At 46.2% G+C, this 15,159-nt stretch overlaps 1 protein-coding gene across 1 annotated transcript in view; it reads left to right on the top strand.

Annotated features, from left to right (window-relative positions):
- Window positions 1-12,524, top strand: part of LOC132394812 (uncharacterized) — a 37,705-nt gene extending 25,181 nt beyond the window's left edge. The window contains exons 9-14 of the mRNA XM_059971219.1: window positions 167-784; window positions 2,289-2,384; window positions 3,714-3,947; window positions 5,645-5,667; window positions 8,725-8,843; window positions 10,666-12,524. Of these exons, the coding sequence (XP_059827202.1) occupies window positions 167-784; window positions 2,289-2,384; window positions 3,714-3,947; window positions 5,645-5,667; window positions 8,725-8,843; window positions 10,666-11,192 (1,617 nt within the window). The 3' untranslated portion in view covers window positions 11,193-12,524. The remainder of the gene's footprint in view (window positions 1-166; window positions 785-2,288; window positions 2,385-3,713; window positions 3,948-5,644; window positions 5,668-8,724; window positions 8,844-10,665) is intronic.
- The last annotated feature ends 2,635 nt before the right edge of the window (window positions 12,525-15,159 follow it).

The following is a 15,159-nucleotide window of genomic DNA, read 5'->3' as shown; positions in this document are numbered from 1 at the left end:
ATGGCGAGTAGGCTGTTGCCGATGGGTAGTTTTGACAAACCCTTACAGAGTCTTCTGCCCCCCGCAGTGGAGAGTCGACACCGTTCACACCGACACGTTCGAACGCTCTCCACTGCGCATCTGCAGAAAGACGCTGCTTACCTGCTCTGCACTCTCTCTGTAGCTGTTACACTTTATTCTGCATTCTGTTATACCTCTATACACGGTGAGATTGTCTGATCTGTGTGAAGAGTCTGCAAGACAGGCTCGGGACTTGTGGCAAAAGAAACCAACAGCAATTCCACGTCTGCGGCCTCTGAGAGGACCCACGGGGTCAAAACAGGAAGTCGGACTCTTTCGCTCAGAGTTGAAAGTGAAAGTTCCGAGTGGGGGAGAGAGGACCGAGATGGCTTCTGCAAACCTTGTCCAGGAATTAACGTGTCCCATTTGTCTGGAGGTGTTCGCCGATCCGGTCTTCCTGGAGTGCGGACATCACTTCTGCGGAGCGTGTATCTCTCAGGTTTGGGGGAGGGTCTCGGGGGATGTCTCCTGTCCCCAGTGCCGGCAGGTTTTCGTCCAGAGGAACACCAGGCCCGCTCACATCCTGAGCAACGTCGCAGAGCAGGTCAGGCAGCTGAGGGTGACGGCCGAGCGGACGGAGGAGTTTGTCTGCCGGGAGCACGACGAGAAGCTGAAACTGTTCTGCCTGGTGGAGCAGGAGATGATCTGCCTGGTGTGTGGCCTGTCGGCGCAGCACAAGATGCACAATGTCATCCCGATAAAGGAGGCAGCCCAGGCGCTCAAGGTGCGAGATCACCCGCCTGCCCTCCCTGCCGTGCGGTCGGGGAGAGGGGCGGGTGGGTAAGTACAGGGAAACGGAGAAGGGAAACTTTGAGAGGGTGGAGAGCGTAGAGAGAGGGCGATGAAGGTCGGGGAGGAAGGAAAACGATAGGCACAGAGCAGGAGAAAGGGGAATGGCCCGTTAAGAAACAGGACGCTGCGAGGGTGTGACAGAGTTGGACTAACAACATTGGGGGGTGGGTGAGGGGAGGGCGGGGTAAGGGTAAGAGAGATGTTTGAGAACGAAGAAAGAGGTTTTGAACGGGAAGAAAATCGGAGAATAATGGCGATGCAGGCTCGAAGGGCCGAATGGCCTACTCCTGTACCTATTTCCTATGTTTCTATATGGCAAGAGAAAGGGAACGAAGAAAAGGTCAAAAGTAAGGGAAGGAATGGGGAGAGGGGGAGAGGAGTGGAGATGAGGGATGTCTGACAGCTGAGAGGCTGGAGGGAGGGGAGATGGGTTCTCATCCCGGCCATGCTCTCTGGCTGCTGCCATTGGGAAGGAGGTACAAGAGGTACGACCTGTCACCGGGTCAGGCAGGCTCCTGAACCAGCGTGGATAACCTCAGTCACCTCAACACTGAACTGATTCCACATCCAATGGACTCGTGGGTTTTCATAAATTCTATTTATATCTTTATTTTCCTGTAAATGCTTCTAAGAAAATCAATCTCAAGCTAACATAAGATGTAGAAACACTTCGATAAATTTATTTTGAGCTTCGTAGGGCAGAATTGGGAGGTGTGGAGGGGAGAGGTCGAGGTGAGGCAGCGGTAGAAAGAAGACAAATAGAATCAGATTGGAGACGATCGGACGGGGGGGGAATGGGAAAATACAGCATGATTGGGAGGGGCAGAGTGGGGTAAGGACAATATTGAGGAAGGGACTGAGAGAGGGACTGGGAGATGGAAGGTAAATGGGAGGTGAACATGACTGGTGGGAAGGTTTGAAAGAATGATTCTATTTCCCCCACGGGTTCAGGAATTATCCCCCCAGTCACCAGCCCCCCAATTTAGAAGATTGAGGGAGGATCTTATTAAAACGTATAAAATTCTAAAGGGATTGGACAGGGTAGATGCAGGAAGATTATTTCCGATGTTGGGGAAGTCCAGAACGAGAGGTCACGGTTTAAGGATTGAGGGGAAGCCTTTTAGGACCGAGATGGAAAAGAAACTTCTTCACACAGAGAGTGGTGAATCTGTGGAATTCTCTGCCACAGGGAACAGTTGAGGCCGGTTCATTGGCTATATTTAAGAGGAAGTTAGATATGGCCCTTGTGGCTAAAGGGATCAGGGGGTATGGAGAGAAAGCAGGTACAGGGTTCTGAGTTGGATGATCAGCCATGATCATACTGAATGGTGGTGCAGGCTCAAAGGGCCGAATGGCCTACTCCTTTCTATGTTTCAAGGTCAGCAGCTTTGGAAGGTTCCTTTCTCAGATCTTCTTCTGCATCTTCTGACTTTCAGGAAAAGTTGGAAGAGTCACTGAAGCTTCTGAAAGAGCAAATGAACCAGAGTGTTCAGAATAAGCAGGAAGGGGAGGCTGCAATCCGGGGGCTGAAGGTAAGGAATCATTGAGTGTTTTTGGATGGTTTCCTGGGCTGTGTGTCCAGTTTCCTCCTGCAGTCCAAAAACTTTTCAGTTGGTAATTGTAAATTGTCTCCTGATTAGTTTAGGGTTAATTGGGGGCTGCTGTGCGTCATGGCTCGAAGGACCTTTTCTACGCTGCATTTCAATAAATAAGTAAAGAGACTGACAGTGACAGGCCCCTTCCAGCTGTACGATGCTGTCCCACAGCAAAATGTAAGCAGCTGATTGTAAATAATAACTACAATGATATATATAGACCACCCTGAACCCATTGATTAGATCCCAGCCTCCAACATAATCCAAGGATCCACTTTTCTATATATAGACCGCCCTGAACCCGTTGATTAGATCCCAGCCTCCAACATAATCCAAGGATCCACTTTTCTATATATAGACCACCCTGAACCTATTGATTAGATTCCAGTCTGTAACTCACACCTAGATATCCCAGTCCTGATAAAGAGAGTCAACCTGATCCCTTGACTATTCTTTTTCCTCTCCAGATGCTGACTGACCTGCTGAGTTCCTCCATCATTTTGAATGTGTATCTCTAAGACATTGCTTTTATTGTCTCTATCCAACTCTTACTAGTCCACCCTACCTGTAACACCTCACACATCCAAAGACCAAATTCCAATGCCACAGCTTTGCCTCATTTCCCAACAGATCAATGTCATCCTCTAGGCCATAACTGTTCTCCACTCTATCAACACAAGTATTTACATGTTAACTGAAAACTTACAAATCATATCTTGTACACTCCTATCCAAAATGATCTGCAGAACAAAACTGTAGGAAACCCATCAGCGATATTCGTGATGCATCACAGGTCACAAATTTCTAATCACTGAAACAACACAATCTGCTTCCTGGTGCCAAGCCAAGTTTATAGATACAATTGGACACCTTACCCCAGATCCTATGGTGTAACCTCCCCAAACATCCTCCCATGTGGAATCTTGTCAAACACTTTACTGAACTCCCAAAGGACAACTTGAACTGTCCTCATCACTGCATGTTGTTCTCTCTTCGATTCCAGAATGGGGATCAATCCCAGAGATCCAGTCAGATCCGCGGGATTGGATTTTGGTTGATTATTGTGTCCATGATTGTTTACTCTGACCACACTCCCACCAAAACTCCAATCAGCATCCATTTTTTACCTTAAAAAATAAAGCATCCCTGACCCCAGTGTAAATAACCACTCCAAGCAGCACCGAATTTGTTATTTAGAAAATAAATCATTCAAATCGATGAATTATGTTTGGCCAGTAACTCTCTGCTAACCTCACTCTAACTCAGGACCAGGTGGATGGACGGAGCTGTGAGATCAGGGCTGAATTTGAGAAGATGCACCAGTTCCTGCGTGAGAAGCAACAGCAGATGGAAGCAGAGCTGCAGAGAGAAGCGGACAAAATCCTAACACAACTGGAAAACAATTTAAAGAGAATAGTCGACGAAATCTCTTCCATTGAAGGAGTGATACAAGGTGTAAAAGCGAGATTAGAAATTCACGATCCCCATGGGCTCCTCAAGGTACAGGATTAGTCACATTCTTGTCTGGGGGATCCAAACTGTCTTAAATACCTGTAAATGAATTTAATTATATGAGCAACTAGGGTTAAATCTGGTTTCCCGAGTGCAGTCAGTTCTATAGAAACTCAGAAACATTCAGAGACTAGGCAGCGGTGGGTTCACACCCTGCCCTTGCCTTCCCGGCCCTGGGTTTGATCCCTGTGTGAATGTTGTAATGGAGATTGTCCCGAGTGTGGAAATCCCAGTGCAGTTGCTGGAAGCATCACCAGATGGCGCCGGCAGCACCATGTGAGTGAGGATTGATTTAGCCCAGATAAATACCATTCGGGAGGGGTGGCTTGGTAGCGAAGAGAGTGGCACGATCACATCTCAGGCTGTTGGAGTTCAGAGTTGAATTCCAGTGTCCTTTGTAAGAAAGAAATTCTTCCCATGTGCATGTGGGTTTCCTCCGACAGTCCAAAATCATACCAGTAAGTAGGCCAGTTCAGGCTGGGTTAAAATTGGAGAGTTGCCGGGTGGGACGGCTCACTGGGCTGGAACGGCCTGTTCCCCACTGTGTGTCTAAATAAATAAGTGTGGAAATGGGGCCGGGAATGAGCTGTCCTGAATCACAATGGCATCCCCATGTTTCCCATTTCTGCACGGACGCAGATGATGTCATTCCTCTCCAAATGCTCCTTTCACAAAACCGGTCCCGTGTGTAACAACCCACGCTGTATTTGCCCCTGGCTGCTGCCGATGATATCACCACCAATGCAGTCTCACATCACCCACCTTTCTCTCCCTTCCCCTCCCCAACCTCCATCGTCCCTTCCTCTTCCCCCTCTCTGTGCTTCACTCTTCCCTAAAACACCCTCTGCCTCTTCTTTCCCCTCCACTGCATCCCACTACCCTGCCTTTCATCCTCCCACCTGTCCCCATTCCAGGCCTAGTCTCAGTCCCTCCCCACTGTGCATTGGACCCTCTGCCTCTTCTTTCCCCTCCACTGCATCCCACTACCCTGCCTTTCATCCTCCCACCTGTCCCCATTCCAGGCCTAGTCTCAGTCCCTCCCCACTGTGCATTGCAGCCTACAGCAGACTCCGTGCTAGTTCCCATTCCCCTTCACTGCATGGGGGGGGGGGGGGGAGAGAGAGAGAGAGAGAGAGGCGATGCCTCACTAACAGAGACACTCCACCAGCATTTTGTTTTTTTCAATAATGGATGCCATCTCTTTGATACATTGCCTTTTAAAGAACTCCTCAATACTGGGGAGGCAAGTTCCTGTGACAGAGCCGACTGGGTTTGCAACCTTCTGCAGACTTTTCTGATCCTAGAAAGTGGCCCCTCCTTGCAACATAATTGAATCATAAATTATGCACTATTTTTATAAGGAAGAATATAGTTAAAACAAAGTCCATTTTGCTGCAAGGGATCAAAGTGGTCGCAGTGATGATAAACTGTAGTGATTCAGGTTTTGCTGATTTCAACCGAATGCTTGAAGGGAAGTAGCTGTTCAACAGTTCGGTTTTGAGAAGAGAAGAATGTATTGGAGGACGTAGAGAAATAACCTCAGAGTGGAGGGTTTTGCTGTGGAAAACAATCACATTAGTTTCGAAGTCTTTCCTCTGGTTGAATGTCCAGCCTTCAATCTCCAACCCTTCCAGAGATTTTCAGCAACAGTTTCACTCAATTCTATTCTCTCTCTTTCCCCTCAGGATATTCAAGCCCTTTTGAAAAGGTGAGCAAATTTTAGCTGAAATTCTGACGCCAGGCGCTTTTGTATTTCTAATGCACGGTTTCTCAACTGGGGTTCACTAGGATTTGGCAAGAGATCACGTAAAAAGAAACCTTGTTTTTTGAACAAAGTGCAACACGCGATGCTCGTGCTCACAGTGGTGGGCAGTGACTGAGCACGCCTGTTAGCAATCTTGTTATAGGTCGTTCAGCCCAGTATGGCAAGGTGCAGTAGGGCTATTTTTATTTGTTTGAGTCCATTCTCAGTTTTTAACACAAGGTAAGGGAGGTCTTTGATAATTGATGAGTGTTGTATTGCACGGAGAGGAGGACGGTAGGCTGATAATTAGTGAGTGATGTATTACACGGAGGGAAGGATGATAGGCTGGTAACTGCTGAGTGCAGCATTGTGCGGAGGGGAGGATAGTAGGCCGATAATTGGTTTGCACTGTATTGCACGGGAGAAGCATGGTAGGTTGATAATTGTTGAGTACCGTATTGCACGGAGGGGAGGACTGTAGGCCGATTGTTGGTAAGCGCTGTATTACACGGAGGGTAGTACGTTAGGTTGATAATTAGTGAGCGTGTATTGCACAGAGGGGAGGACGGTAGTTTGTTGAGTGTGAAGTGCATTTTCCAAGCATTGAATAGACTCCCCGAACTTGGGCTGTGACGTCAGCCTCTCCCTCCTGAATTACCTCCCGCAACTTCCCCTGACGTGCTGCCAACTGACTGACGGGAGCAAAAATGTACCAGTGCAGTAGAAAATTGGTGGGAAATTTTCATTCTAAAGATGGAGTCTAAACATGGACCGGTGATCCAAGTTGTCCTGTTCCATTGTGCCTAGTCTGTGGTAAACAGCTTACAAATGTAGCAATGGCTCCAGCAACATTGAAAAGACACCCAACTACAAATCACAACCATATGACACGTAAGAGTGCTGATTATTTTAAATGACTGTTGGAATCAAAGATTTTAAATCTTTTGAATATAAAGTCACGGTCAGTAAAATGATACAAGAAGCAAATTATTTAGTAGCTTTAAGACTAGTTCACTCAAGAATGTTTGAAGAACTGTGTGAAAACCTGGACAAAGAGCAAACCAGTCTCCTGTTATGTGTAGAAATCCTGTGGCTTAGAAGACGAAGAGTTCTCAAAAGAGTGTTTAAGCAGAATGTTGAATTGCAGGAGTACTTTCAAGAAACTAGTAGGCCAGGTTTTGCTGAGTGCCTTGAAGATGAAGAATGTCTGCAGAAACTGGTCTACTTAGCAGACACTTTTCATCATATGAACCAGCTGAACAAGTCTCTGCAAAGTGCTGGAGAAAATGTTTTGACTTCAAGTGACAAGAATCTTAGATTTAAAAGGAAACTGGATCTTTGGAAAAATCATGTTGCAAAAGGAAACCTTGAAATGTTTCCACTGCTGTTTGGGCTTGAGAGTGAGCAAGGATCAGAAAGTCTCGAGTCTTATTGAAAACCCCCTGGAATAACTGCAGAACAAACCTGAACAGTGTTTTTCCTCCCTTTCAACACAAGTGTATGACTGGGTGAGGGACCCTTTCTCTGAATCTCCTGCTCAGCCTGAGAACTTGACTTTGAGAGAAGAGGAGGATCTTTGTGAGATGCCGTCTGATCGTGCACTCAAGATGGGATTTACTGACCTGCCCCTGGACAAGTTCCGGATTTCTGTGAAAGAAGAGTATCCTGCCATTCATAGGAGAGCAAGGAACATTTTGTTACAGTTTTCAACTTTTTACATGTGTGAACAAGCATCATGAGCAAGGATAGAGATTGTCTCATTTCAGCTGAAGGTGAAATCCGTTTGTGCTGATCTCAAGTTCGACCCAGAACTGAGAAATTTATTATGCTTGCCTTATGAGTTTTTAAAAATTTTTGCAAGAGAAAGAAAGAGTAATTTCAAGAAAGTTAAGCTAAGCTTAACTCTGTTTTTTCCCCCCAAAAAGTTGGCTATAAATTCATTCTCTACTCAAAAGAGCATTGACAATTATTTTTGGATTATTGATCACGTCAATGTACAGTGAGCTCTAAATATAATAATTTTTATGCAGGGGTTCCCTGAGACCTGAAAAGTATTTCAAGGATTCCTCCAGGGCAAAAAGGTTGAGAAAGGCTGCTCGAAAATATATTGGCAATTGATTTATTGTTACATGAAACTTCCTTTTACATGTCTTCCATGCAGATTATTTCCTTACAACAGAGTATTGAGATTTGGAGTGGAGAGCGAGTTTGTAAGTGTGGTGGCAGCAAAGGAGGTTGGGAGTGGAGAGTCATGGGAAGTGTGTGGCGTAGGTGGGACAGCAGGGGTGCTGAGGGTGGGGGGGGGGAATTATAGCACGGGCACAGACACACCCAGCCCTGAGACACCAAGCAAGGTCATTTGATTACAAACAAGTGGTTGACTGATCATTACAGAATGTCTCTCTGGTGCTTCCCAGTCCCTCCCTCTCCCTTCCCCATTCCCAACAGGGATTCCCCTCCCCCTGCCCCCTTCCCAGTCGCAGTCCACAACAGAAACCCATATCAGATTCACATTTATCATCACTCACATAGCTGGTGAAATGTGTTTTCTCTTTTGCGGCAGCAGTGCAATGTGATACCCAAAGTTACTGTAGTATTGTGTAAAGTCTGAGGCACTCTAGCTTTGTAAATGTGCCAGAAGCTTATGCACAGTATTGTATTACAATGGAAAACACAACAAAATGCAGATTAAAGTGTCACAGTTACAGAGAGTGTGCAGTGCAGGCAGACCATATGGTGTAAGGCCATGACGTAGTAGATGGATGGTGAGGTTTTCAGTCCATTATATCACACAAGGGGCTGTTCAATAGTCTTATAACAGCAGGATAGAATCTCCCCCTGAGCCTGGAGGTGAGCTTTGATGATTTTGTACCTTCTATCTGAAGGGAGGGGTGGGGAGAAGAGAGAATGTCCGGGGTGGGTGGGGTTTTTGATGACGTTGCCTGCTTTGCTGAGGCAGTGAGAAGTGCAGACAGAGTCTTTGGTAATGTGTGTCACTGATTCCTGTCCGTGACTCTGTAGGTGTGAGTTGCCGGTTTCCCATCCTGGAGTGGTGTCTGTCGATCTTCCTGAGGATGTGGCTGAAGGAAGGTTGAGGTATCTCAAAGTGTGGAAGGAAATGAGAGCCGTGGTTTCACCAGGTACCTTCCTCTTTCTCTGTGATTCCCCTTCTCCCACTGCCCCACCTTCTCCCCTGGAATTCCTGAAACTCCAGATGCAACTCTCTACATTTATCAGTCACCATTCCTTATCAGGCATGTGTTCAGAGTGTGCAACATTTCTGCTTCTAACACCAACAACCTGACATATGCACCGTCTTGTGTCCAGAACCTCCCCTACACCCTTCCCTAACTCATACCCTAGTTGAGGCAGCTTCAATTCCCTCCATCACTGATCCATGGACTGGGACACTCAGCTGATGGATAACTCACCCTTGGCAATATATATCGCTCAAAGTTTTGCCTCCAATGAGGCAGCTTACAGGTGAACCCATTGCACCTTGTTGTGCAGCCCAGTAGAAACCTTCAGGACCTTCAGAAGCCCAACTCAGCAAACCATCACATTTGTGAGCAAACACTGGAGCATGCGAACATCATCGCTGATCCACACGCATAACACTGGATGATCCTCAGTCTCAAATCTTTGGTCCTGCTCTCTCTTAATAGACCATAAAAAATGGGAATAGTATTAGGCCACTCGGCCAATCAGATCTGCTTCAGCATCTGTCATGTTTCATATTACCCCCAATATATATTTCATATCTAGAGATTGATCCACCTCCATCCTTCAGAAATTCTGTGACCGAACCAGCATTGCCTTCTGCAAAACAAGAATTCCTGAGGTTCATCACCCTCTGAGGGAAGAAATTTCTCCTCCTCTCAAATCTGAAGGCTTTGCCCCTTATTCTGACACTGACCTGTATTTTGAAGTAGTGACACCATCTGATATCTGGTGTTGAATTTGCCACAAATCAACTTGTAAGTGCAGATCTTTGTTACAACCTAAAACATCAATTCTCTCTTTCCACAGTTCCAATCTGATCTGATGATTCCAGAGTTTTCTGTTCTCATTTCAAATTTCCAGCATCTGCATTTTTTGATTTTTATTTGAGCACAGATTTTGTCACCCAGTCCTGGTTATTCACAGAGTCGTAGAGTTCTACTGTGTAGAAGCAAGCCTTCAGTCCACTCTGGCCATCTACTGTACATTAATCCCACGTGCCCACATTTGGCTCATACCCCTCTTTGCCTGGCCTATTCACATGTCTGTTTAAATGCCTCTTAAACCTGGCAATTGTATCTGGTCCCACCACTTCCTCTGGGAGAATGTTCCGGATAGCAAGCACTCTCTGTGTAAAGCACTTACCCCACAGATCACCTTTAAATCTCCTTCCTCTCCCCGTAAACCTCCACCCTCTTGTTTTTGATCACTCTCCCATGGGAAACGCTGCCTGTACCGATACATTTCTGTTTTGGATTCACGTCTCCAGCATCTGCAGTTTAAATAATAGAAGTCCACTCGGCCCTGGCCCCTCACGGGCTGCTGCGTCACTAGGAATGAATCTGTCATGGCTTGTCCCATTTAGCTTTTAAAAAGAGAACTGCAGCCACATAAAACATCACAGAATCCAGTCAGCTGGGCTGAGGAAGGGGATTGAACTACCTGTAATAAATAAATCGCTGTGACGTTGTACGGTGTTAAACCGGACGGAGGGAGCAGTGGGGATTGAAATCTCCTCCAGGGGCTGCACACTTCCTGGGCAGAGGAAGGGGATTGAACTGCCTGTAACAAATAAATCACTGTGACGTACGGTGTTAAACCGGACGGAGGGAGCAGTGGGGATTGAAATCTCCTCCAGGGGCTCCACACTTCCTGGGCTGAGGGAGGAGACGATGCTCATCACTGTCAGCTCAGATCCTGGCCGTTCCACCTGGTTTTCTTATCGTAACCGTTTTGTTTCAGTGCCAGAGCGGCTGACGCTGGACCCGGATACAGCTGCCAATCGGCTCGTCCTCTCTCAGGATCTGATGAGTGTGAAGTACATGATCAGGAATCAAAATCTTCAGGATCACCCGAAAAGATTCCTAAGAGAATTTTGTGTTTTGAGTTCACAGAATTTCATGTCTGGGAGGCAGTACTGGGAGGTGTATGTTGGAAATAAGACTAGCTGGATTGTGGGTGTCTGCAGAGAGTCTGTAAGCAGGGATAGAAACATTTCCTACACACTGGAAGAGGGATACTGGGTTCTTCATGTCTGTTCTAATTCAGTGATGATACCAAAGGTCAACTCCCAGCTGGAAATAAAACTACGAAAACTGGGGGTTTACCTGGATTACGAGCGGGGTCAAGTGTCATTTTACAATGCTGACAACATGTGTCACATCCACACTTACACAGACAGTTTCACTGAGAAGCTTCATCTCATCTTAAACCCATGTAATAACAACACAGGTGACAACTCTGAACCACTCACTCTGCTCACAACGTAACACAGTGGGACACGTTCTCCGAGGTCTCAGATTTCTCTGGACCCACTGAGCAGATCTCACTGCACCGATTCTCTGAAATACATCCAGAAAAAGCCGGAGCACTCAGCAGTGGGGAAACATGGTTTATATTTCAGGTCCAGACCACCATGTGAGAACTGACTCTCTGCCATTGCTACTGACAGGTGAGGATGTTTATATTGACGTCTAATCTGTAGATTTGACTCAGTGTCTCCTTCCCAGCTCTGTCACACTCTCTCTCCTACCGACTGCAGACCAGGCGCACGTGGTGTTAGAATACAGTGAAGTGGACTGTTCCCAGGAATTGTGATATCTGAACCTTGCAATCAGAATGAATATGTGCAGATATTCTCTGTGTCATAAACACTTAACCTGCACAGTGAACTAACAGTGTGTCTGAGCTGGTAACTTTGGGGAAACAGGGAATGGAATGGGAACAAAATGGGAGATGGCTACTCGGGTTCCGTGCTGGAGGGAGAGCGGGGAGTCATTGCTTCTCAGTTTTTGGGGATATTGCAGCCTCGCTCTGTAAGAGACATGCTCTCGATCCTGCGCGTCTATGAAAAGCAGAGGGGCTGGTCCAATTAAACAGTGCACTCTTTAATTCCCGGAGAAGGCAATGTGGATCTCAGAAAGTCAGTTTAAATTGGGTTTAATGATCATTGATTACCTCAGCATGCTGTATAGGAAGAAACGTAATGGGAACCAGTCCCGGTGTATGAAGACTACTTTTCTCAAAGTCAAGGTGAAGTTTATTGTCTCATGCACAAGTACATGTCTGCACAGGGTCAATGAAAACCCTGCAGGTGCATCACAGGCACACGGCATCACAGAAACGGCTTTCACAAGAAAAGAACATTTACAGGAAAGAATACAATATGAAGACAAGAAAAGCAAAGTCCATTTTAGTGTTAATTGATCAGAGGAGTCAGGTTTTGCTAATCTGGAGTGATTAGTGTTTTGCAGGTTGGTTTAACAACTGACTGGTTGAAGGGAAGTAACTGTTCTTGTATCTGGTGGTGTGGGACTTCAGGTCTCTGTACCTTCTGTCTGATGGTGGCTGTGAGAAGATGACTTGGCCTGGACAAGGATCTTCAATGCTAGATGTTGCTTTCTTGAGGCAGTGCCTCATGTAAATACTTCCAAAGGTGGGTGGGGTGGGGTATGCTAGTGATGCATCTTTTTACACTCCTGTATGTTCGCTTATTTCTACCAGACCATAATGCAACCAGTCAGGACACTTTCAATAGGACTTTTGTAGAACATTGTTAAAGTGTTTGGTGACGCTGAAGCTCTAAATAAAGTAAAGACAATGACACAACTTCCCCGTGATTGTGTTTATGTGCTGAACCTAGGATAAGTCATCTCATATGAATTAGACGTTGCTGACCGTCTCCATCAAGAAGGAATTCTCCCTTGTTCTCAGTTTCTCCAGTGATGGGGAAGTTTTTCCAGTATTAACACTATTAGATCATTTTCTCATTCTGAGTTGAATTATTCGCTACCCCACCCCCACCAATTGCACCCAAAGATTTACCAATAACTGTTTAGCAGCCTGTGTTACCCTCACAAAGCTGACTTACCCCTCCACAGTACAGGTTTCTTTCCCAATGGATAGTGTTGGAGCTGAGGATGGGGAGAGTTCACTGTGTATAAATCAGAAGGTGGGTAATTGGACAACGGACATTGAGAAGATACTCCCCAATTCCCAGTATCTCCAGAATTCCGATCCCAATATGAAATATCTCCAGATGTCAGTGGAGGTATGAAGAGCATGAGCCGATGAATGAGGACACATTTTCTTCCATTGCACAGATAAGACACCTGAAGGAGTGAAGCTTGTAAAACAGATGCAAGTGAGGGTCTGTAGACTTCCAAAGTTGGATCTATAACTACTGTGATCAATGTCTTCTTACCCCCCCACTCCCACAACATACACACCTTGTTTCTGATATCCCTGCAAGACTCAGTACTTAGACTCCTCTTGTGTCGCACCAACTTAGTGACAACATCTGGATCCAGAGTTAGGGGACAACCATCCTCACAACACCACCGTTGTCATTGTTCCTGCCCTGTTGTTCGATTACTGCATGGCTTATCCCGTATCCAGCGCTGTAACAACGTGAACTGCTGCAGCTGGGAAAAGGCAAGATCTGAGCCATCCATCCTTTCTGATGCCCGACACAAGCCCCTCTCCTTGCCTCCCAACTCCATTTCTCCTGACACCACAACCACCTGAGACTGAACCAGGTACCCTGGTCCTGCAGTCCTTGTCCAATCTCACTCTGAGATAGACAGTTGAGCTCAGACCCCTAGTACCTCCAGCTGACCAGCCGTCCCTTTCCACACTCCGATTCAGACCATCTGTTCAGATTCTCATCCAATTCTTCCCTGCCAGATTCCAACTTTTTGAGCCAATCTCCTCCTCCCACTCTCCGTTTACTGGATCTGGTCAAGATTCCATTGCTTAGAAGTTAACACCCACCAAATCCTCCTCACCCATCACTGCTCCTCTCACCAGGATACACTGCCCCCTAGATTAGAAGTGATTCATCAAACTCTTAATTTCAAATCCCTTCCTCAACATCACCCCCTCACTATTTTGTAAGCTCATCCAGTCCAACAACTCATCAATATCTTCAGACACCCGCACTCTAAGCCCTGGGTTTCCTTCCCACAGTCTCTATGCTTCCAACCTCCCATTCTTCTAACAAGAGGAGAACATCAATGCCAATCCCCAACCCCATGCAGCTCTGCAAGTGCCAATCTTTGGGCACCACCAAGAATGACAAACCCACAGACTTCTCTCCATTCCAGTGACAATCCTGACTGGATGGCCGGGGGACTCACTTGGAACTCCTTTGGTTGCTCCACATGGCACAAAGGGCAGACAGAAACACCAGCATCTGATGCCAGAGGGTGTCCTGTCTTGGACTTTGGTTTGTGACTGTCAATCCATGTGGACCTTATTGTCTACCTGCATTGGATTTTCTTTGTAGTTCTTCTTGTTCTACCTCGATGCACTGTGTAATGATTTAAACTGTATAGACAGTATACAGGTCACACTTTTCAGTACACCTCAGTACATGTGAGAAAAATAAACCAATTCCAATCCAGTCACCTCTCCCGCTTCTGCACTAAAGCCTAGGGCGTCCAAGAGAAATGAAAAAAATGCTGCAAACACTCAAGCTGATCAGAAATATTCAACCAGTTTCTCTCTCCACAGATGCCACTTTCCATTTTCATTTCAGAATTCCAGAAAGTGCTGTGTTTACTTTTGAAATTCTGAGCCGACTGAACCCACTTCTTCCTGGCATCCGTCAAGTAAACTACTGGGATGCTGGAGGGAAAGGTGTAGGAGACAGGAAGAAACAGATGATCCACCTTTACATTGAGAACCTTTGTCGTTACTAATGCTCCGAGCCCAGTTTTCTCCCATTTGAGAAGACGTATAAAATCTGAACTAGGGTTTCCCTTTGGTTTGGGCAGGCTGGTGGTGTAGCGGCATTAGCAGTGGAGGTAGATGGTCCCGAGTTCGAGACCAGCCGGAACCCAACCTGGGTAGCAGGAATGTGGAAAAGGGAACTGACAATCTACTTCCGAATCTTGCAATGAGAATCCTATGGAAAACTATATCCGTCATGAATTGATGACGACTTGACGGCACTCAACGAAAATGAGAATAAATACAAGGAAAAAGGAAATTTCATTTCCATAGCCCCTTTCCCCTCCTCAGTTTGCATCTCAGTGCTTCACACACAGTGAAGCTACTTTTAAAGTCCAGGTGATTATGGAAGAGACAGAACACAGAACTGTATAGTACAGTATGGGCCCTTTGGCCCAGCACGTTGTGCCAACCTAAGTAAGACCAGTCGACAAATAATCTAACCCTGTCCTCTAATTTTCTCACATCAATGGATTTATAGAAGTGTTTTATAAATGTCCCTAT

Source organism: Hypanus sabinus, chromosome 5, assembly GCF_030144855.1.
Source record: "Hypanus sabinus isolate sHypSab1 chromosome 5, sHypSab1.hap1, whole genome shotgun sequence".
Lineage (NCBI taxonomy): Eukaryota > Metazoa > Chordata > Chondrichthyes > Myliobatiformes > Dasyatidae > Hypanus > Hypanus sabinus.
The sequence above is the reverse complement of the archived record's forward strand: the minus strand, read 5'-3'. Positions and strand labels throughout refer to the sequence as shown.